At 38.1% G+C, this 21,763-nt stretch overlaps 6 protein-coding genes across 6 annotated transcripts; 3 read left to right on the top strand and 3 right to left on the bottom strand.

Moving 5' to 3' along the window:
* Positions 1-1,422: 1,422 nt before the first annotated feature.
* GCK72_020942 (uncharacterized protein) lies at positions 1,423-3,289 on the bottom strand (the record flags this gene model as incomplete). Its single annotated transcript, XM_003100561.2, has 5 exons — positions 1,423-1,500; positions 1,731-1,864; positions 1,911-2,258; positions 2,934-3,088; positions 3,135-3,289. 5 exons carry the CDS (start codon positions 3,287-3,289, stop codon positions 1,423-1,425), a joined length of 870 nt encoding a protein of 289 aa, XP_003100609.2.
* A 464-nt stretch (positions 3,290-3,753) lies between these two features.
* On the bottom strand, positions 3,754-5,192 carry GCK72_020943 (uncharacterized protein; the record flags this gene model as incomplete). The annotated part of the gene is made up of 6 exons (XM_003100447.2): positions 3,754-3,884; positions 3,958-4,162; positions 4,207-4,340; positions 4,387-4,734; positions 4,779-4,933; positions 4,984-5,192. 6 exons carry the CDS (start codon positions 5,190-5,192, stop codon positions 3,754-3,756), a joined length of 1,182 nt encoding a protein of 393 aa, XP_003100495.2.
* Positions 5,193-5,763: 571 nt separating this feature from the next.
* On the top strand, positions 5,764-6,382 carry GCK72_020944 (uncharacterized protein; the record flags this gene model as incomplete). The annotated part of the gene is made up of 2 exons (XM_003100470.2): positions 5,764-5,980; positions 6,036-6,382. 2 exons carry the CDS (start codon positions 5,764-5,766, stop codon positions 6,380-6,382), a joined length of 564 nt encoding a protein of 187 aa, XP_003100518.2.
* A 63-nt stretch (positions 6,383-6,445) lies between these two features.
* Positions 6,446-7,029, top strand: GCK72_020945 (uncharacterized protein; the record flags this gene model as incomplete). Its single annotated transcript, XM_053733900.1, has 2 exons — positions 6,446-6,622; positions 6,670-7,029. The coding sequence occupies 2 exons, from the start codon at positions 6,446-6,448 to the stop codon at positions 7,027-7,029; spliced, it is 537 nt and encodes a 178-aa protein (XP_053582813.1).
* An 865-nt stretch (positions 7,030-7,894) lies between these two features.
* On the bottom strand, positions 7,895-9,926 carry GCK72_020946 (uncharacterized protein; the record flags this gene model as incomplete). The annotated part of the gene is made up of 4 exons (XM_003100579.2): positions 7,895-8,518; positions 8,671-8,944; positions 9,552-9,785; positions 9,841-9,926. 4 exons carry the CDS (start codon positions 9,924-9,926, stop codon positions 7,895-7,897), a joined length of 1,218 nt encoding a protein of 405 aa, XP_003100627.2.
* A 6,487-nt stretch (positions 9,927-16,413) lies between these two features.
* On the top strand, positions 16,414-16,773 carry GCK72_020947 (uncharacterized protein; the record flags this gene model as incomplete). The annotated part of the gene is made up of 1 exon (XM_053733901.1): positions 16,414-16,773. The coding sequence occupies one exon, from the start codon at positions 16,414-16,416 to the stop codon at positions 16,771-16,773; it is 360 nt and encodes a 119-aa protein (XP_053582814.1).
* Between the last annotated feature and the right edge of the window lie 4,990 nt (positions 16,774-21,763).

The raw sequence follows: 21,763 nt of genomic DNA on the forward strand, positions 1-21,763 counted from the left end.
TCTGGAGACGATGACCATTTCAACAGTAAAAAGCGTTGAGAAAGGTGTGTCCCGACAGGGTGGTAGAAAGCTCAAACTTACTGACTCGGTGTTTCTTATCTGCATTCTCGAAATGGCCACGGCCGCGCGTATTTGGTGTAGCGGTCTAAGCAGGTGACTCTCACGCACGGGGTGGTGAGTTCGTTCCCGCCAGGTCGGAAATGTTTTTTGGTTTTTTGTTTTGATAGAAAAATAGACAGCCAGTATATGAAAGTTGTAAATAACGCCGTTACGGTCGAGATTTCGTAGATCAAAAGGGTTACGTGGGTATAATCGAGGAAAAAACTACGGTTTGGAAACTGCGCCGCAAATTTGCGTTCGTATGTGCACCCTTTCCCCAATTTTCGTTCCCCGATTAAAAGGCTCTCTCCGATTTTCGTAGAGTTCCCAACTTTCAAAATGTTTAAAAATTACAATCCTGCAAACTCCGAGTCAAAAACTGATTTATCCTTAAGACTTTCGTCCGCATCTTCTTGGGGAAAGGGAGGCGGCATCGCCGCCGATCAGTCAAAAACTCAAAAAGATTACATTTTCTGTCAAAATTTTTTGTTAAAAGGAAAATATGTTTTGAAGTTTTTGAACAAAGTTATAACGTTTTTTTGCGTATATCACTATTTATACCGCACCCTGTACATAAAGTGCATTTCTTTGAAGATCTTTAAGAATTTTGTCAACAAATAGTTTTGAAGTATTCTAGAGAAAAGAGGCGGCATCGTCGCCGAAGAGGTATAAAATCAGAAAGCAGAACTTTTTGGATCAAACCAGACTAAGAAGAAGATAAGAAGATTTCTGTGTATGTATATGGAAAACATCTTGAAAGGCTTTGGAGAGGGAGGCGACATCGCCGCCAATCAGTAAAAAACTCAAAAAAATGCTTTAAGCGCATTTTTTATACTGACATTCCATATTCCACAGGAAAAAGTCATTGAGAAAATTTGTTAAAATATTATCAGAAATACAGAAGTGTTTTAATTGTTCTCTACCGGAAAGGGCTTCTTAGCTAACGAAAACTAGCTTACAAGTGAATAAGTTATACGATCCAAAAGTAGAGGAGAATTCTGAGACCTCGATAGTAGTAATTCGGCATGATCACTCGCCTTTTGAGGGAAGAAAGGAGTTATCAAGTTCACGTTCTTCTGTGAGATTGTTTTGAAATGAGGAAAACATAAGAAGAAAGCTCAAATTGGTAAATTCAAAAACAGCTCATTCTAAATTCCATGTTCTATCAGGATAGAAAAAGTCATTGAGAAAGTTTGTAGAATTTTAGTCTGAAAAGGAGAGATTTTACAATTGTGCTTTATCGGAATGAACTGCTCGGCTAAGAAGCGCCGCAGGCGCTGTAAAACTGAGAAGGGTGGTGTAGGGAAGGAGGTTTAGTCGCCGTTAGGCGACGTAAACCGACTGGTCTCCATCATATTCGGTGTACGTCACGTTGCCACCGTTTGGAAGGAAACCGATAATCTGGAGAGATAAGGAAAATGTATTAGGGGCAGCACGATGCTGCCAATGCAGCCGCGCTCTATTGAAAAAAATGGTTCATTTTTTGCGTCACGGCGAATATTCAAACTTATATGCATACTATACCGGATATATAAATTCGAATGTTTAGCGTTACATAAAAATGTACTATTCTTGTCAATAGTGCGCGGCTGCATTGGTACCCCTGGCCTCATCGAAGGCAGCGGACTCACATTTGCTCCAGTGAATCCCGAATACTTTGTGTCTCTTGAAGTGTTTATAGTTTTCGTGCTGTCCGCCTCTCCAACTGGTTTACTGTAGAATCCTGTTGTAGTGTAAGCAGTCGTCACTGACCCATCAACGTTGACTGAAAATAGTGCAAATAGTCAATAAATATATATAATTCAACTCACAAAATCCTGGGTCCACTTTAAAGTTAGGTCCACCCTTGAAAGTTCTGAAGTAAAACGACACATCGGTCAACGCAAACTTCTCGACGTTCGGGAAAAACATGTCGGAACCGTTGAACTTCATGGGATTGGAAAACACATGAGAGTTTTCTTCTTCCGGTTGGTCTAAGGGATATCCGATGTAAAGATAGACGGATGAACCGGAGTTTTGTTCCCACTGACTGATAGTTGTGGACTGATTGGAGAATTGGTTGACGTTGGTGTTTAGGAAAAGGATTGTGAAGTCGGCTGCACCGTAGTTTAGGAAATGTGTGGTGAGGGGGTAAGACGCATCCTTGACGTGGAAATTGACTGGAATAATGATTTTGGTTGGTTTCGAAGTTACAGAGCAATTGTCATAACTATTGTGTAACTAAACCGATTTTCATGAAATCTATGCAGATTGATAGGGAATTCATTAATTAGACAGAAAAGGTTTTTCCCAGTGTTAGTTTTTACTTGATTAGAAAGTTGACACTCAATCAGTTAATTTCCCAAATTTTTTGAAAAAAAAACGAAGAAAATGATGTGTTTCAAAGGAGGACTTTTTCAAAAAATGTCGATAAATTTTTATTTCGCTTATGCTGAAAATCACTCTAAAAGGCACAATTCTTGTTCTCCTGACTCAAGAGAAGTTTTGGTGGAAGATTTTTTTCGCCTCGATTTGTAGTCCTTTGGGACAAGATTTTGGCTCAACTCCTCGTCCCCCAGCTTTTTCTAACAAAATTTCCATTTTTCCTCTTTTTTTGTTGATTTGAATGATAATATTGTAAAAGTTTTTTTGATCTTTGTGTGATTAACGTTTTGGTTGATAGAAAATAGTATTTTTATCTTTAAACTTTTCGAAAAATCATCAAACAGTTTTATCGGCAAAAAAGATGATTTCAAGCATGCATTCTAACTTTTCTCCGTTTCAGAATGAATCATAAATTATATTTTTGAACCTTGTTTAAATATAATAGAGTTTTGAATAATTTTTAAACTCACTATCCCCCAACTGCTTCACCGAACAGATAAACATTACTCCAGTGAGTTGATCGATCTGTTCATCAGACAAACTTGAAGTCAGATATGTCGTATTATCAATTGGATAAGGTACGAGTTCGTTTGAAACCATTCGTAATGCTTTTAAGTCGTTTAGTCTGGAAAATTCCAAAAGTTTTCCTTTTACTCCCCCTAAAAACTCACGAAACATGTGTTGCATTGTTATCAGAAATAATATACATATTGGACAACAAATCAACAGAATCCGAGAATGCTGACATATAAACTCCAACTTTATCATGTCCGTAATTCAATCGATTTCTTGTATTTCCACCTTTGAAATCACGTAAATTTAACATGACTTGAGAGGAACAGATAGAGAATAAAGCAAAGAAAATTATAACTGTAGACATCATTTTGAGAGAAAAATTAGGTTGTGAAAGTTGAGGTTTCAGTTCAAGTGATCGAAGCGGAGAGAGGGCGGGTTGGGTGTGCAGACGTGTGGAAATAAAAATGACGGGGTGATAAGAGAAAGTGTTAGTCACAGTAGGTACTAGAAAAAATATCATCAAGTCCTGGACAAAATTTCCGGACCGAGATGAAATTTTGATTACCGGTCCGGCTAAATTTTGCTGACAAGGCCCGGTCAGGCCTTGACAAGTGTGACTATTTTGAAATTTGTTAAAAAATTTAGCTCATTTGGTTTACCCACAGCTTTCAGAGTATACAAATATTGTTTCTTTTTCATCCCCCTTTTTGATGACAAACTATGACAAATTATGAAGAATATTTATTCATTATTACTGATACTCCTCCGAAATCTTTAAAAACCACTCAAAAATACTACAAAGCCCAAGGATAGGATTAGAATGTTTGTTCCACATGACTTCGTAGTGGTCTGAATGCTTTGAGTTGTAGGAGTTGCGGTAGTTGGTACTTCTTTCAGTGGTCCTTCTGCAAGAAATGTGAAGTTTTTTATTGTTTTTTTTTTTAACTATTATTGAAATATCCCAGTTAAATAACTCACGATGAACAAAATACTGCACGAAAAACTCTCCGCGTTGAGTTCCGCTCGACGAGATTCGGAAGGTCTCCCCAATAAATGGAGTGTTCCAAGAGAAAAATGGGGTATTCCAAGAGAAATTTGATGCTTGAACAGTGAACGTGTGGTGAGAATTTCCATCGTACTCGCCGACTGTTATATTACCTCCGTTTGGAAGTGTACCAATAATCTGGATAAATACGAAATCTTGTTAAAATTTTTGCGAAAACTAACATTCGCTCCAGTAAACCCTGAAGAACCTAATGTTCTTAATGTTCTTATTGTCTTCACGCTATCTGCATCTCCAATCGCTTTTGCATAGAATCCAGTTGTAGTGTAAGTTGTGGTGACTGATCCATCAATGTTGACTGAAAGAAAAATTTCTTTTTTTTTGGAGTTTCTACGCCAACTCACAATAACCGGGGTACATTATGAAGTTGGGTCCTCCAAAAAAAGTTCTCATATAAAATGCAGATGACGTCAAAGAAAACTGCTCAACATTCGAAAAAAACACATCAGATCCGTTGATAGTCATCGGATTCGAGAACATTTGTGTGTTTGTTGGTTCTTCTTTATCTTGTGGGTATCCGGAATAGAGATAGACAGATGACCCCTCGTATTGTGTCCACTGACTGATTATTGTGGGGGTAGAAGGATTCACGTTAAAGTTAGTGTTTAGAAAAAGAACGGTGTAGTCAACGAGGTCAACTTTCTTGAATCGTATGTCAAGTTGATAAGAAGCATCCATGACGTGAAAGTTCACTGAAAAAAAATGAACAATGAAAAACTTCTTTCAAAAAACTCACTATCCACTAACTGTCTAGGCGAACTAATAAACATCAATCCAGTCAGTTGTGCCATTTGATTATTTGATAAGCTTGTCGTCAGGTACGTCGAATTGTCAATTATGCAATGAAAGATTTCCCCGGTACTAACTCTCAAATCCTTCAAGTCATATAGTCTGAAACAAAATCTTACATTTCTCAAAGTTATAAGTTTCTAAACACTCACGAAGTCTGCGTTCCATTATTTCCAAAAACTATAAAAATTTTAGATAATAAATCCACTGAATCCGAAAAGGCGGATACATATACTCCGGTCTGATCAGGGCCGGGGTTCAAACGATTTTTGGCATTTCCTCCGTTGAAATCACGTAAGTTTAACAAAACTTGACAAGAGCAGATAGAAAATAAAGCAAAGAAAAGTAGAGTTGAAGACATTATTTTGAGAGAAAAAATTAAAGCAGGCTGTGTAAGCGACGGCGTTTTTATATTGAAATGATGATATCAGTTCAAGTAATCAAAGTGCTGATAAAGAACTGTTAGTCACTTGTAATTTTGTCCAGTCTTAGAGTCAAAGTTTTGATCATTCTATAACTGATGGCACTTTCTTATAAATGTTGATTCTTCACTCACTATTAAAATTTCAGTCTGTATTATGTTTGGTTAAAATGTACTATGCTTGGGAAATCAAAAAACAAAATTTCACTTTTTGAAAAAAGCTGACACCGACAATAATAGCAATATGTAAATCTTGGCAAGATCTATGTTACTGACATTATATTTACGGGAAGGGTCAATAAATTTTGCTTTATCGAAAGTTCAAATATTCTGGAATTGAATCCGCATATGATTTCATTTTTCCTCTTTCTAATCTCTAAGCTGAACTAAACACCTAAATCGTTACTTTTTCTGCACGTAGTCAAACTTTTGATCAAATTTTGCTTCCCAACTGATAACACTTTATATATAAACCCCGCCAGTATCACAATTTGAACAGTTCGACTCTCTCATGACACGTCGTCTTATTGTGCTCTTTGCCCTGCTTGGGTTTGCCTCGGCGGCTCAATTTTCGGTTCCTCTTCGAAAATCTGGATCTTTGAGACAGAAGATGATAAAGGAAGGCCGTTATTCGGAGTACTTGCTGCAAAGAAAAAGTACTGGAAGGCAGAATTTCTTTGATACGATGGATGAATTTTACTTGGCTGATATTTTTTTGGGAACTCCTGGTAAGTCACTTAAGAGATAAATGTGCTTAAAATAAAATATTTTATATAATTCCAGACCAACACTTCCGTGTCTCTGTCGACACCGCTTCCTCAGTCGTGTGGGTTCTTGATGCCAACTGTGACAGTGACAATTGTCGTGGACTTGTGCAAAATGTCCCTTTGAAACATACTTACAATAGCTCCGCCTCCTCAACATTCCAAGATTCCAACAAAACCTTTTTGTTTCCTTATAAAGAAATCTCTGAGGTCTATGGATTGCTTGGAAAGGAAAAAGTGTCCATGGCTGGATTCACGTTGACCAACCAAGACTTCATTCGGGCTACAGTAGTCCCAGACTTCTACACTGAACAACCAGTTGATGGAGTGCTTGGTCTGGGATGGCCGGATCAGCAAGAACTGTAAGGAGTGGGCACCCCGATGCAAACTTTACTCTCACAACTTGACCAACCTATCTTCACAATTTGGATGCAAAGAGCTGACAACGCAACTAAGGAATCATCAGGATCCATCACTTATGGTGGATTTGATGGAGAGGCTTGTGACAAGAACATCCAATACCTGCCATTAGCACAGCCAGGTGTTTGGGGATTCTTTGTGGAAGGCTGGTCGATGGGGTCATTTAAAGGAACTCAGAATGAGACGGTAACCCATGAATTCAAACTTTTAAAAATGAAAATCCTTATTTACAGGCTATCTCTGCCTCCTCATCCGGCTGGACCGGTGTTCCTACCGCCACATTCAGTCACATCCTCAAGGCCACCAAGGCAAAGTTTGACTGGGAACTGAATGCCTATACAGTGTCATGCTCTACCATCGAGCGCCAACCGGACCTCAACTTGAATATTGGAGGAAATACTTATACAATCAAATCTCTTGACTATGTTCTCGACTTGGGTTTAAACAATGGTCAGTGTGCACTTGCGTTCTTTTCAAGCGCCAAAATGAATGCGGATTGGATTCTTGGTGACGCATTCATTCGTGGGTACTGTCATGTTTATGATTTCGGAAATTCACGAGTGGGACTCTCGAAATTTGTTAAGCGGGATTGATTCTAAGTATAATAAATCATTCATATTTCAATACTTTAATCAATAAATCCCTTCCTCCGAGTTTGGGGATTCATTGTGAAGAAATATCTCAGTATATGGTTCAGGCGAACGCAGAAAGATGTGAAACTCTTAAAAATCTAAAGTCTTAGTTTGAAAAAAAAACCGCTCGAGCATAATTAACGGTTCTGTTTGATGAGAAAATTCTAGAAAAAAACTTTAATATGATCTTATTCAGCTAAAAATCCTTTTTTCTGTCAATTTTTGTGTATTTTGAACATTTTTCGATGATTTTCAACGAGTTTAGCTGATTTTTTACGGAAAACCCAGCTCTTTGACGATTTCCATGCCATTTCGGCCGATTTTTCGTGGAAAAGCGCTGAATTTTGATATTTTTTGGCTGAAAATTAAATTTACTTGGTTTTTCATCGGTTCTATGTCATTTTTCGAAAAAGGAATATTGGGGGTTTCATTAATTGGATGGTTGCCCCGTGGTAAGTACTGTAAACGTAAAATTAGTTATCCAAGAGTCAGTGCCCTGTTAGACTGGGGTCCCTGTTACCATTTTTTTTCAAATCCTTAAATTCTTATCCATAAATGGAACTGGATATTTTTTGAACATTTTTATGACATCAAAGGCAAAAAATCCACAAAGACCATATCCTGGTCAACTAAAGTCCTCCAGATCTCAATTTTGATATTGAAGTGATTGTTTGAATTGATTAATTAAATCTATCGATGAACCATTTATTCAAGGGTACTGTCATGTTAATAAATTAGGAAGTTCACGAGTTGAGCTCATCAAATGTATTCAGCAGGAATGAGTTATTAAATTTGACATGAAAAATAAAGCATCTCAGTTGATAGTTTAATGATGGATGTTAAAAGGTGGTCCCCTAACTACCGCCATAATTATTGCACGTCTTCTATAATCCCCTCTCGCTCCTTCCACATCCCTCACATCTTCTTCTTCATCCTCCTCATCATTCTCCTCTAACATCATTCTTGCGTCCTCCTCTGCATTCCGCCGTGCATTCTCCGCCACCTGCCTTTCATGCTCAATTCTATCCGCAGATTTCCGCTTCCATCTCACCACTGCCATACAGGCATACAAGTCGCCAGGTTTTACCAAGAAGTTGAAAGCGAGCACTATATCTTCGCTTTGGTTGTATTGGAACATTGGTCGTGTCACATCGAAATCCCCGAATTCTGACGTGAAGTGAGTACGGGACAACGTTTCGAGCGGGGAACGGGCTAGTTCAAGTTTCTGGGCAAACTCGTTGACTTTCTCGATTGTCCAATCGGGGATTCTTGCTCGCAAGATCAAAAATCGCTCGTCATCTGATGCCATGAGGTTCTTCACGTACTCCAAGAAGTAGTCGAAACTCAAAAGATTGAAATTCAAGCGTCCAGATCTGTAGGTCAATGAGGAGAGCGCCTCAACACTGATATCCCGTGGTCTTCCGATTTCCACCTCGCCGATGAAGGTTTTCTGTAAATATTGTAATATGAGAACACATTTTTTGGAAATTTTAAAAAATTTCATTGATTTTTTCGGTATTTTAGAACACTTCTCTGACAGGAAACCTTTTCCTAACTTCAGAATTCCCAAATTTTAAATACAACAAAACAAAATTAACTCACACAATTCTGAGCATATCGCTCCTTCAAAATTGCCACAATCCACTCCGAATCGGCACACGAAGTGGTCATTGTCAGATTCTTTGAATACCTCAATGCAGACCATCTAGCTGTCCGTGGACAGTTTTGCAAAGCTGGGAATGGGATGTTGATGTTTGTTACTTTGCATGTGAATAGCTTCTCGAGCCACTCGACAATCTCAAACAGCGTTTTTTGGAATCCAACCATGAAGGAATGAATGATAGTCGGCTCTCGCTCACTTTTCTTTTTTTCAATTCTGGAAAATTTAAGATTAATTATTAAATCATCACACGGCTTGGCCGACTCGTAACTCGCTTGAAACGTCAGGCGCTAAAAAATATAGCAAGATGTAGATCTTAACAATTTCTACATATATGTGTGACCCATAACGAGCCGGATGGCTACACGACGTTTGGGAGTGAGTACTGAAATTAAACGCGCTCCACTAGACTGGGAGACAATTTCAAATTTTAATTTCTTCAATCCGCTGCTTCGTTGTTGCATTTTGATACGCAGCCTAAGCTATCACTTTTTACCCGGCATATGTAGGTCAGTTTTCCCAGTTAGGTTAGTTTTTCGACTGTCGTGCATCTCTTTAAGGCCAATTAAACTAAAAAAGTGTTTTTTAATTTTAATTAAACATTAATTTTGAATTTCGCGCTAAATACTTTGCAGATTTCACCGGAACACTGTCGAATTTTAGTCCCACCCCCAGACCCCGTGTGGCTGTTCGTTAATATGCCGCGGCCCGAAGAAGGTGCCGAGATCTACATTTTGGTATACTTTTTAGCTCATACTATTTGTTTCACGCAAGTTATGAGCCCCAAGTATGAATTGAAAATGTCAAATTTTTGAAAACTCACTTCGTAACCAATTTGTGCTTTCCAACCATCCATTTTATTCTTGCGCCAACAATTTGTGTTGCATTTGGCCATAAATGCCAGATAAAGGCGTCATTATCCCGAAAATCCATACGAATATCCCAGTGATCTTGAAAAAATCTATCGGATGACACGAAAGTGACTGAAAAATTGGTGGGAACGCTAGCGATCTGGGTAAGCCAGTCGGTGGATGGGGACGCTTGTGCGATGTTCATTCTGCAATCCAATTTAATTTTTTTAAACAATTTTCCGAATTTTTGAGACAACTCACAAGTCAACTACATTCATATTTCGAAACAATCTTTGACCGGCAAGCCAGGGAAGTTTTGCGAACTTGAATTCGGGGTTTAGATACATGATTTGAGTAGAAAAATAAGAAAACGTGGATTTGGACAACAAAAATTGACAGAACGTTTAGTCCGCAGTGTCGTGTTGGTGTATGCACACAACTTTATGACATAAGATGAGAGATAAGGGGAATAGAGGAGGATTAGAGAGAAAGAGGAAAAAAGAGAGGAGAGGGAATTTCTTTGGTGGAAAAGTTTTGAAGGCATGAAAAATAGTAGTCAGACAAGAAAAAAATGCGAAAATGATGAAATAAATATCTCTGAAAGTGATTTCCCCATTAAATAGTTATTCATTCAAAATCTAAGATAAAGTTTGACAAAAAAAGAAGCTAAACAATAATTTTCCAGGTGAACAATCAGCATTTTAAGACTAAAAAAGTGTTTTTGGAGTTGAAACTCGTTTATTTGGATGAATGAGTGCATTAGATTTTTATAAAAGTGCACCTTTTTCTGAGTAAACAAAAATATGTAAACAGAAAAAGCAAATATTGATATAAAAAGTTACAGATAGGAAATTATCAGTTGGTTTTTGTTATGTTTGTGATTATTTCACAGAAATGTTACAAATTTCTGTAGATTTTTTCCATTTTATCATGTTGCCGCTAGTTGTGAAATAAATAAAAATTTCGGTATGTCATTCGATTGAAATTACGTTTTTATTTTTTGCAGTTTTTATTTTTCGTACATTATCTTTATAAAAATTATAGCTCGGAGAAATAATAAATCGAAAAATGAATTTTTCCAAAATTATTTTCTGTAGAAAATTACATAGTTTGAGAATTCCCCAAGGTCTGAAAAACGTGAAGAAATTTAAAAAGGAGCTGCAAAACATACCAAAAAATTACTGAATAACCCCCTGGATTATTGTAACTTTGTTTTAGAACAAAAAAACCTCCCACTCTATACCCCAATTAGCCGCTCGATCGTACGCAATCTGCCAACCGTGCACTTACTACCACATCCCTATTTTAAAAACCTGCCATTCTAATGGGTGTTCTAATTTTGCTGTCCGATTGGTGGTTGGGTACTGTAGGATGGGTGAAAGTAGATCCGGAGTTGCATAGCATGATCACCACGTTTCAATTAAGAGCGTTTCTGAAATTTTAATACTCTGACGTCTGCAGAGTAAGTCACCAAGTTACCAGCCGTGACTGACATACATCAGCTTCGAAATTCATTGATGCGAATCATGATTACGTTAGCTTTCATGTGTACTGACAAGCAGCCGCATACTATCTTACTGTATTCCCTATTACTTCATCGAATAGACCGGAAAAGTGTTCTGCAAAACGGTGTCGTAAGGTCCGCTGCCATCTGTCAAGGTGCACCACGGATAGGAAATCCGGCAGTAATTAGGTAGTCATGCAAGAGGTCAGGATGATGGTCCACAGAGATAAAAGGGGTTGTTGTCTGGGTCTAACTACTTTTGTGTGCATTACGTCTGCATCTCACGGAAAAATTATGAACTCTGAATTTTAGGTTTAACAGATAGATGTCATTCAAATATAGCTGAACGATGGTGCTGGTGAGATTCTGTTTTTGGTGAGTTCTAAAAACATGTCCACCCAGAAGTTACCAGAATATGTCTTTCAGTTTCAGAAAGCATAGTTCCAGATCTTACAGTACCCCCTTGCATCTCATCAAAAGCACACCGCAAATCTCTTTTACGCTACTATTCGATCTGTGGCGTAAGATTCTTTGCCATCTGCCAGGGGTCACGGAAGGACCGACAGTAATTATGTAGAGGTTTGTCTGCGTCTTCCTACTTTTGTGTGCTATTTTTTTCATACGTCTGGGTCTCACTGGGAATCTGGACACAAGTGTTTGCTATCCAGGTTATCTCAAACCCATACTTTTTCCCTTCATTCAATCTGCCCTTATTTCCTCCACATCTCAATTTCCCACATTTTTTCGTAACATCACTTCCAAAGTTGAATCATCCAACCCGTGAGCTTTATCCAAAAGTTCAAAAGACTTTGCCATTTGCCCTAATTTGTCGCATGTCTACTATACGAAAATGAAAAGTTGTTATCATCATGGTGCCTCGAGGGTTGGTCAGGCTACACACACACACACACGGAGTCGTAGCCCAGTAGATGTAAGTCTGCTCTGTTAGACTCTACTGTTGTCTGGAATCGGAAGGTGTCTGTAACCGCGCTCCATCGCACAAGACGGTAACAACCTGCAACACCCCCAATTAGAACCTCCTTACCATTCTCATTACCCAATTAAATATCGTTGTAATTCATTTGAACGGAACTCAACAGGTCCTCAGTGTCACTTCAATGGATACTGAGAACACTGGGAGTTCGGTTCACATGAAACAACTCCAGAATATGGAATAGCAGATGAATAAGGAAGTCGTCAGCCGCTCTCCACCATATGAATGAAGAGAAATGAGATATGCTTGAAGGAGGTTGCTCATTAGAGCTTATTAGGCTCCGCCCATGACACACCTCCTACGGTAGGGAAGGATAGAGAAAAGGTTGGTTAGAGATATTGGAAATTATAAGGGACACTGGCAGGGGTAAGAGGATGTTGGGAGGAGGAAACTGGCGGATTGGCAGGGTTGAGCATAAAGGAAATGTAAAAAAAGGATTGGTCAAAGATTGTACATTTTGCAGTAAGCAAGATTTTTAAATCTTGAGAACTATGATCTTGATCTGACAAACTTCTAAATATCCGATTTTCAGTGAGAAAACGCGTCTGAGGTGCGCCGGACTCCAATTTTTACCAAAACTTGAAATTGTCTGGTGTGACTTTGACGCGATTTAGAGTCCGAATTCAATTTTGGGTAAAGTCTGGTGGGCCTTCGGCGCAATTTAGAGCCACGTCGTTTCAACACAATTTTTGACCTGTTTTCTTCGTCGATTTTCAGTCAACTATCCAGAAAACACTAAATCTGCAATTGACTCGTCTCATTTAAAAACACCAAAATTAACATGAACGCCTGGAAGCTTTTTTCCCGAAATTGTCTGAAAATTTGGCATGAAACTGGCAAACAGAGATAATTGTGTAGTTAACAGAATAGAAATACCTTTTTTGTACAATTTACCTAAGGAATTTCAGCCTGGTAAGGGTAGAAAGCATTTGTTCAAAAAATATTTCTACAATCCAGCATATTTCCAGAAATATAAAGTTCAACTTCATAAGAAACTCGATAAGGGCAAGAAAAAAAAGCCCTCCCCGGGCACCGCGTGCCCACACAAATCAATAAAAGAGCTGGGCTCTTTTTTCTTTTTCTAGGGCTCCTAAGTTCCGGGCGAACTTTTTTAAATGATGGTTCCTTATTATTTTTAAAATTGTTCCAATTTTTCTAGGATTCAAAACACAAAAGAAAGAAGAAAATCTTATAAGAGAAAACACATTTCCTAGAAACATGGCTCAAATAAAATAGAGATGAAGTAAACATTTTTAAGGCAGAAAAGAGCTCCTTCCGACTCCCTCATCATAGCTTCTTTACACAAAATGGACGCAGAAATAGTGACGGACTCTGAGGAGTCCCACTGAGAAACGGGGACATTTGTGTTCGCATGAAGAGGAGAGAAGATGCAGAGGGGACCGACGTTTTTTTCTCTTTCTTAGAAATATCTCCTTTTTTCCTGTTCCGAGGATGAAGGAATGTGTCTCATGGCATGATGAAATTAAATAAGGGTTCACAGAATTTTTGTGTGCACCAAATTTTAAGAACAGCACGGGGGCCTAGTTTAGGATTTCTAGGCCACCACACTGAATTTGTCATAACTCGCTGGGAACATGAGATTTTGGGATTCAATTTAGTAGAATCGACTGGAAATAGGGTATTTCATAACTACGGCCTAAAAATTCAAAAAATGGGACCGGTCAATGTTTTCGCTGACTCATCCAATTCGTTTCAATCTTTTGAGCTCTTTCCCCCTTCCCTTTGTTTAATTTCAAATTTCAAAATTAACATGAAATGTGACTGGATATGTGGTTTGTGCTTACTCCGGGGGGACTGACGGATGTTCAAGAAATGAAGCAACGAGTTTCTCACATGATAACATTTACATACCTTGCCTCAACAATTAGATGTTGTTTACGAGAATATCATAGTCTGCGATTTTGTTTTTCTAGAGGGCTTGATATGACTAACATCAGCGACTGATGTGCCATCGGAAGCTTCTAGAAGAGCGAAAAATGAAAAATGAGTCCAGAAAAGTGGAACTGATATTGATATGAGATAAATGATCGGGCCAGTGAAAAACCAGTGAAAAAGTGAAAGATGCAGTTGAATTCCTTGGAAATCTGGATGTGGATCGGTCAGTAGGTGTGTCCGGATGTTCAGAAATAATGGAAAACTTGACACAAATTCTACAAACTTTCCAGTTTTTCATCACTGTTTGCCTGTATGTGTGTCTGTGTGTCCGGATATCCAGAGAAATTTCTTTCAAAAAAAACCAAATTTTTGAAGGAAACTCAGCGGATGTCCAACTTTTCCAAAAACGTATTTGAAAAAATCAAGAATTTTTGACGAAAATTTACCGAGCATTTCAATGTTTCAAATTTATGGGTTCTGTCTGCGTCCGGATGTCAAAATTCAGCAAAAATCGGGATGAAACTCTGGTTTTAGATGAAAAAATCGAGCGAAAATAAGTAAAGGAGAGTCAGAATGTCTGCAGGTGTGTCTGTGTGTCTGAAGCTTTGAAAACATTGAAAACATTAATCAAAATCTGTCCGAATGAATGCTCCTGAGATAGCTTGAAGAATTATTTTCCCAGATTCTGCTCCCGCATGACACCTCTCTTGGACTCCTTTTCCATGCTGAATTCACTCTGAAAGCGCTTCCTGATCTCTCTAAAAACCCCTCGATTCGATCCTCAAAGCACATCCCATTCACCATTCTAGAAAATGTACCATCACTCGCTTCCTCCCTCTCTTTACACCCCAATATAACAATCTCTTCCTAACAACAGTTGCTAAGAAGTGCAAGTCTCCGCCCTTCTAATTCATCAGTGGGCGGAGCTGCCATCTCTCTATGTGAAAGGCTATAAAAGCCCTAAACTTATCATCACTTCACTCATTCGAGTAACCAACTCCCCTTGTTTTATTTCTCTACCTCTCCACCTCTCTTCTCGTCTCATAGAAAAGTCGACTTCGGACTTTCCATTACCTCAGGATCTTCGGATCTCTAGGTGCTCTATCTATGCGGGTTTTTGAATTTCTGTCAAATGGAATCATCTCAATAATCATATGGACGTAAATAGTTGCTCAGATGTAAGTCAAGTTTTTAATGTAGTTTTTTTCCAGCTAATCCTATAATTTCAGTACCATAAGATGATTATTGATTTCTATTCCTGGACAGCTCTGTGTTATGTGTATCGATCTGCCTTTATTTTACATATCGTGCCTATATATATGACCAAGATCAACAAATAATTTATTCAGCAAATTAAATGAGGTTACATGAAGAGAATGATTAATGAAGTATAAATGAGCGCCGAATACCATCAAGGCAGTTTGTAGACCTGGTTTAACATCGGAACCCCCAGTTTTCACTTGTATTTATTTATTTTCTATCTGTCAAATAAATATGAGTTTCTGGGAAATTTGTGTGTTGTTTGGCTTTTCAGATGGGTTTTTGAATTCTGATCGCTTTCAGATGAGATTTTTTTCATGTATTTCTGCGAAATGTACTTTCCTAAATTCCACAGTTATGGAATGACGGAAGTCGGAAGTCGGAAGCAGGCTTGGTCGGAGTCGAAGAATCGGATAATCCGATTCTCCGATTCTCCGACGGATAATTCTCCGACTTTTTTTTCGGAGAAATTATCCGTCGGATAATTCTCGATTCTCCGATTCTCCGAAAATTTTTCTCCGACCAAGCCTGGTCGGAAGTCAGAATTCCATCCAACTCGTTTCACAAGTCATATCGAGAGTTTTCTCATAAGAGCCCATCGTTTGAAATTTAATAGTACATTGAATAAAACTGATCAGAAATGATCTTATAGACTTCTCTCTTCGATGGTAAATGGAATTCACGACTTGTACACAAACGTTTTTTTCGCTGCAGAAATCATACCACTTTCAATGTTTTTTTGTGGAGTGAAGGCTCACAAGGGAAGTCTTTAGAGACGTGGCTTTCAAACTATATATAAATATGGTCATAAAGACATTTAGCAAGTTTTGATGACAAAAATGGACTCCCCTTAGTTGAAAGTACGTATGACCAAATTTATAGATTGCTTGAAAGCGACGTTTCCAAAGACTTCCCTTGTGAGCTAGAAACTAGAAAAGGAAGTTTCAAAGACATGTGGCTTTATAATTATTTTTTGCATCCGAACAATAATTTCAAGATTTCTCGATAAGCTTTATTAGCCCATAGAAAAGGTAGAAGCTGAGTCATGAAATATCAACTACCAGCATTATACAATAGCTTTCCTTGCAAGTGGCAGTCAGCGACAGGTGAATCTTAAATGTCTCCATCTTCCCACTCCCATTTCCTTTTCACAACATTCACAGTCTTCATTTCTAAAAATATGTTGTTAGCAGAAATCAATTTCCTCAAAACTTGCCTTCATGTAATCACAGTTATTGCTTGCCCACTTCACGTACTCGGCTGCTACTGTATTCTATTCAAGACTCCGAAAACAATAGGTTCCGTGAAATGGTCACTAATGAATCTTCACTTTTGGTGTATGATGCTTGACTGGTCGATCACTATTCTCACAGTACCATTATTATTGTTTCCAGCGTTGGCTGGATACCCACTGGGTATTCTCACCGTATTGTTTAAAGTTCCTGCTGTTGTGCAAACCTATTTGGTGGTGACTATGTGTTTTGGTGAGTGCAAGGGAAGTCTTTATAGACGCCGCTTTGATCAATACATTTGGTCATAAGTACTTTCGACTACGGTGAGTCCATTGATGCGGTCAAAACCTGCTAAATGTCTTTGCGAGTCGAATTATGAGCTCTCAAACTTTTCATACTGTTAAGCTTTTTCATTTCGAATTCCAAATCGACAATTACTATACACAAGATATTTTCATGTTTACAACGTACGAGCACTAGTAAACCGCACGGTGGCATAAATGCGGCCGATTTGGAATTACATGAAAAAAGCTTAACTATATGAAAAGTTTAAGAGTTCATATCTCTGCTCGCAAAGACATTTGGCAGGTTTTGACGGCAGAAATGGACTCCCCGTAGTCGAAAGTACCTATTTCTAGATTTACCGATCGTTGTCTCCAAAGACTTCTCTTGTTAGTGAGAGATGAGGAAAAAACTGCAATTTTAGTGTTACCCACTGCAATCGTTTCACTAATCGAAAACCGTTACTATCAATTGTACGCGAGAAACTCAAATTGGAGGTATTACCGGATATTACTATTTGCCATTAACTATTTCCTATGTTTTGCGTTTTGTATTCCACCGGTTTTGACAGTTCCCGAACAATCAGAAGCTTTAAAAATAGTTTATCAAGTGAGATCCCAGCACATTCCATACCGCTCAAAAGTATATTGAGTGTTGCATTTTTCAGTTGAAAATTAGCAACTTTGTTAGGGTGTTACGGTATAACTGATTGTCCCACAAAGCAAATAATGTATAGACCATACAGAACAAAGGCTGAATTACATTTTTGTAGTTGACAACATTTTTGTACGAACTCTCCCTAGCAAGTTGCATACCGACAAAGTAATTTCTACATCAAATCGACCCAATTCAGTGCAAAATAGTGATTTTTAAGCTGTCGTCTTAAAATGACCATATCTCTCTAGGGAGTGTTTGTACAAAAAAGTTGGAAACTACAAAAATAAAGCTCTACTTTTCTTCTGCACGATACATTCAAAATCTACTTGATGGGACAAGCAGTATTACCATGACACACTCTCAAAGTTGGACCTTTTCAACTGAAAACACCAAAACTTAATATACTTTTTAGCGGTATTGTAGAAGTAATTAGGTAATTAACAACAACAAATTCCAGCAAATCCCAAACCTACCCGATGAAATCCGATCCTTGCCAATTTTTGTGTTTGCAACTGAATATCGCTACCTTGTATCTTTCTTCTATTTTCTGTGCGTCTTATTCTTAACAGAAGTTACTATTTTTATAATTCTCCTTTATCGCAAAACGAAGTGCACCTATGCAAGGTCACAGAATACTATAGAACTTCAGAAAAAGCTTATGAAGGCTATATTTTTTCAGGTGGGTGATCTAATTAGTTATTGCTCACAAATCTTTAAAAATTTTCCTTAGGTCGCTGTCTTCACATTCCATCTTGTTGTTCCGGCAAGTTATATTTTATTCTCCGTATCATTTAACTATTACAATCAATCCGGTAATAACCTGATATTCATATTGACCGCGTTGCATGGTATCAGCTCTACTTTAATCATGCTTTGGGCTCATAAGCCCTATCGACTGGTTTGCGTTGGTTTGTGGCAGAATTGTCGATCATTTTTCAAATGTGGACGTATCAAAAAAATGATGAATTTTAAAAATCAAATGGGTTTGCAGCTACAAATAAGTAACAGGTGAAATTTAATACATAGAATTTATTTCTTCGAAAATATTTATTGCGTTGTATGCCTCTGGAATGAGTAATTTTTCCTTCTTTTGTTTTCTGTGTACAATAAATAAAACCACTTTTTGCCATTTCGAATTTGGCCTGTCTTATACATATCTATCATGATTTTTTCATTTTTTTTTAAAATAAAGTTGAATCTAATTTATATTGGTAACCTCGATAAAAACTAATTTCTGTGACCTGCTAACTTGAAAATCATTAAGATACAAATTGCTTCTGTTCCATAGCCAAAGGCAAACTTTGCAGGTTTTTAGTTCGGCTAGTCTTCTTTTGTACTGCTGTGGGTTCATCATAAATATTAGATCCCCACTTCATAAAAAAGGTCAACAATTCATGATGGATATCCAAGATTGCTTTGAGATTAGCTCTCTTTTCAGGTTAACAGGTGAATCTTAAATGTCTTCCTGTTCCCTCACTGACTTCTTTTTCACAACGTTCACAGTCTTCACGTTCAAACATACTTTGAGATCAAACAGGTGATGATTCTAAGTCTGATTCTAAGAAACATCATTAGGACAATTAAGCCAATGATCAAATTGGTTTTGATATCATTAAAATCAGAAAAATAGAGGATTCGGTGCTACCCCTGATGAGAATTTCATCGACTTATTTAACAGCAAAGTATTTTCTGAATAATCCCAATTTCAAACTACCAATATTTTAGCATAATCCCTAACGTTCCTACTCAGGGAATTTTAGGCGAGGTTTCGGCGCCTTGCCGGCATTTTGCCTCTATTTTCGGCGAATTGCCCTCACTTTGGGCAGGTTGCCCACTGGGCGAGGGTTGGGCAAGAGTTGGGCAAGGGTGGGGTGGAAGAAGTGGAGGTGTGCGTGAGGATGGAGTAGGGCAAGTTGCCCATTTGTAGGGCAATTCGCCCACTTTATAAACATGCGCTCTACTGCACTCTGATAATCAATTTTTTGCTGCGTCATTTATTATTTTAATTTATTCGTTTTAAATACACTATTCTATCAAATGCATGTTTTTAAAATCCCAGAAAAGATGATATTCAAAAGTAAAGGAGATCTTTGTAAGTGAAAAAAAACTTATTAATCCAGAAGAAAATAATTTGGGACTTCAGAACATTTCTTCGATGGATATAAAAACCGTCTCTCTACGGAACTTCTCACCGCCAGCTATTGATCTGTCTGTCAGCACTTCGACTTTCTGATGCTAGCCACATGGAGTTGACTCATTCAAGTAAGTTATCTTATAGTGGAAACGACAGCTCATGATTCGACGTCTCCCTTCGCTAAACCGTCTCGTAATACAAGTGTTATGATGAAAAGCGAAATCTTTTCGAAGATGAGGATCACTGCTGCTACTAACAAATTCTACTATTATAAATATCATTTCAGGTCCCTCGCCGAAGACTTCTCGTGATTATGAAACGTCGAAACACCTCCTGCCAACCGTTCTCTCCACTCGTATATAACTTGTCTCCTTCTAACCCTTTCTTCGTTCATCAACTCTTCTCACATACATATTTTTGGTTTTGATTTTGTATTTTTGAACAAATTAATAAATGCTGATTAAATCCATAAATTTTCTTCTGTTTTTCACTAAAATAAATATATTGCGACGAGGGGAGCAAGCGAAGCGCACGCTAGAAACAACATAAAATGGGCAATTCGCCCTCGATTTGGGCGGCAAGCCTGCCCAATTGGTGGGCAAATCGCCCAAAACGGTGGGCGAATTGCCGAAAATTCCCTGAGTAGCATGTGTAAAAAAATGACGTTTAAGATCAACTGATGACTAGGAACTCTAATAACCCCCCTCCCCCCACCGTTTGGATAAAGACACCCATCATTTGAAGATAATATAGCAAAACAACGGGGATGACTAGCAGATTTGAGTCATCATTTTAAAGTCTAGACCAGCGCTGTGCAGAATAAACACGGAAGTAAAACGGAAATGAAATTGTTTTCGACAGTATGAAACAGATGGCAAAGTTAATTAGTTGTATTGAAGGTATTGCTACCTTTCGAGCACAACAAATTCCAACGTTTTTGCTTATTTGGTACCAGTTTACCTGAAAAAGGTCGTGTCTATTATGTAAGCACCCGTTAAATCATAAAGTGCCATAAAGTCTCCAGGTGTTTTTTTCAGGTGACCTTTCGACAATCGTGATTACAGAAAATGAATAGCATTTTATTCACTCTCCCATTCTTTAACCCTTTTTTCTCATAGCTGATTTAAGAATGGATAATAGCCGTTACCCTGTTGATGTTATGGGTTGGACTATCCTCCCAGTTTACATAGTCCCTTTAGTAAATTTAACTGAAAGGGAATGAACATAAGAGCTATAAAAGGGAAAAGTTGAGCATTGAACAGTGAGTCCGTTCATTAACACGACTTGCAAAAAGGAGAGAGTCACATTCTCCGCCAGGGAGAGAGTGGACGTCGACAATGGACACGCCTCCCTGTGTGAAAAATGTTTGCTGACGTGCGACAGCTGGTTTACTCGACCTGCTTCATTCAAACTAAAAGAAAAATGTTTTTAGCGTCTCCCGTATTCTATGCCAATTCTCTTCATGTTTTAACAGTTATCACTACTCCTCTTCAACTCCTCGGCTCTTACTGTATCATTTTCAAAACGCCCAAATCGATGGGAACGATCAAATGGTCCTTGTTGAACTTACATTTCTGGTGTATGGTTCTCGACTGGGCACTCACGATGTTTATTATTCCATTGCTGATACTTCCAGTTTTGGGTGGCTGTCCATTAGGTATATTAACAACTTGGTTCGGAGTGTCTACCCATTTTCAGGCATATATAATAATTACTCTGATATTCAGTAAGTTCTTGTTTGTGAGTACATCAATAACCACGTTTTTTAGTGGCAGGCACTTCCGTTGTGGTAGTTTTTGAAAATCGCTATCATCAGTTATACGGTAGCCATCCACACTGGCGGTACTTCCGAATACCATTCCTAATGCTCAACTACATTTTGACTGTGTCCTTTTCTATCCCAGCATTCGTAAACGTTCCAGAACAGCAGTGGGCACTTGAAATTTCCTATAAGGTGAGATTTGCTTACTGTGAAAAAAAATTAGTGCAACAGCGGCAGGGAGTTGTGGACGGGGCTTAAACTGCAAGAGACGCAGAATTGATTAAACATGAGAAATATGCAAATATACAACCTAAAAATTTTGAAAACATCTATTAAGATGCAATTTTATCTTAAAATTCAATGAGCTCCGCCCACAACTCCCTGCCACATTGCTTTTCAGCCCGCGAAATTTCTTTTTTGAAAATCTTCAAAATACACAACAAAACGTTTGCAGAAATTACCA

This window comes from Caenorhabditis remanei, chromosome V, assembly GCF_010183535.1.
Source record: "Caenorhabditis remanei strain PX506 chromosome V, whole genome shotgun sequence".
NCBI lineage: Eukaryota > Metazoa > Nematoda > Chromadorea > Rhabditida > Rhabditidae > Caenorhabditis > Caenorhabditis remanei.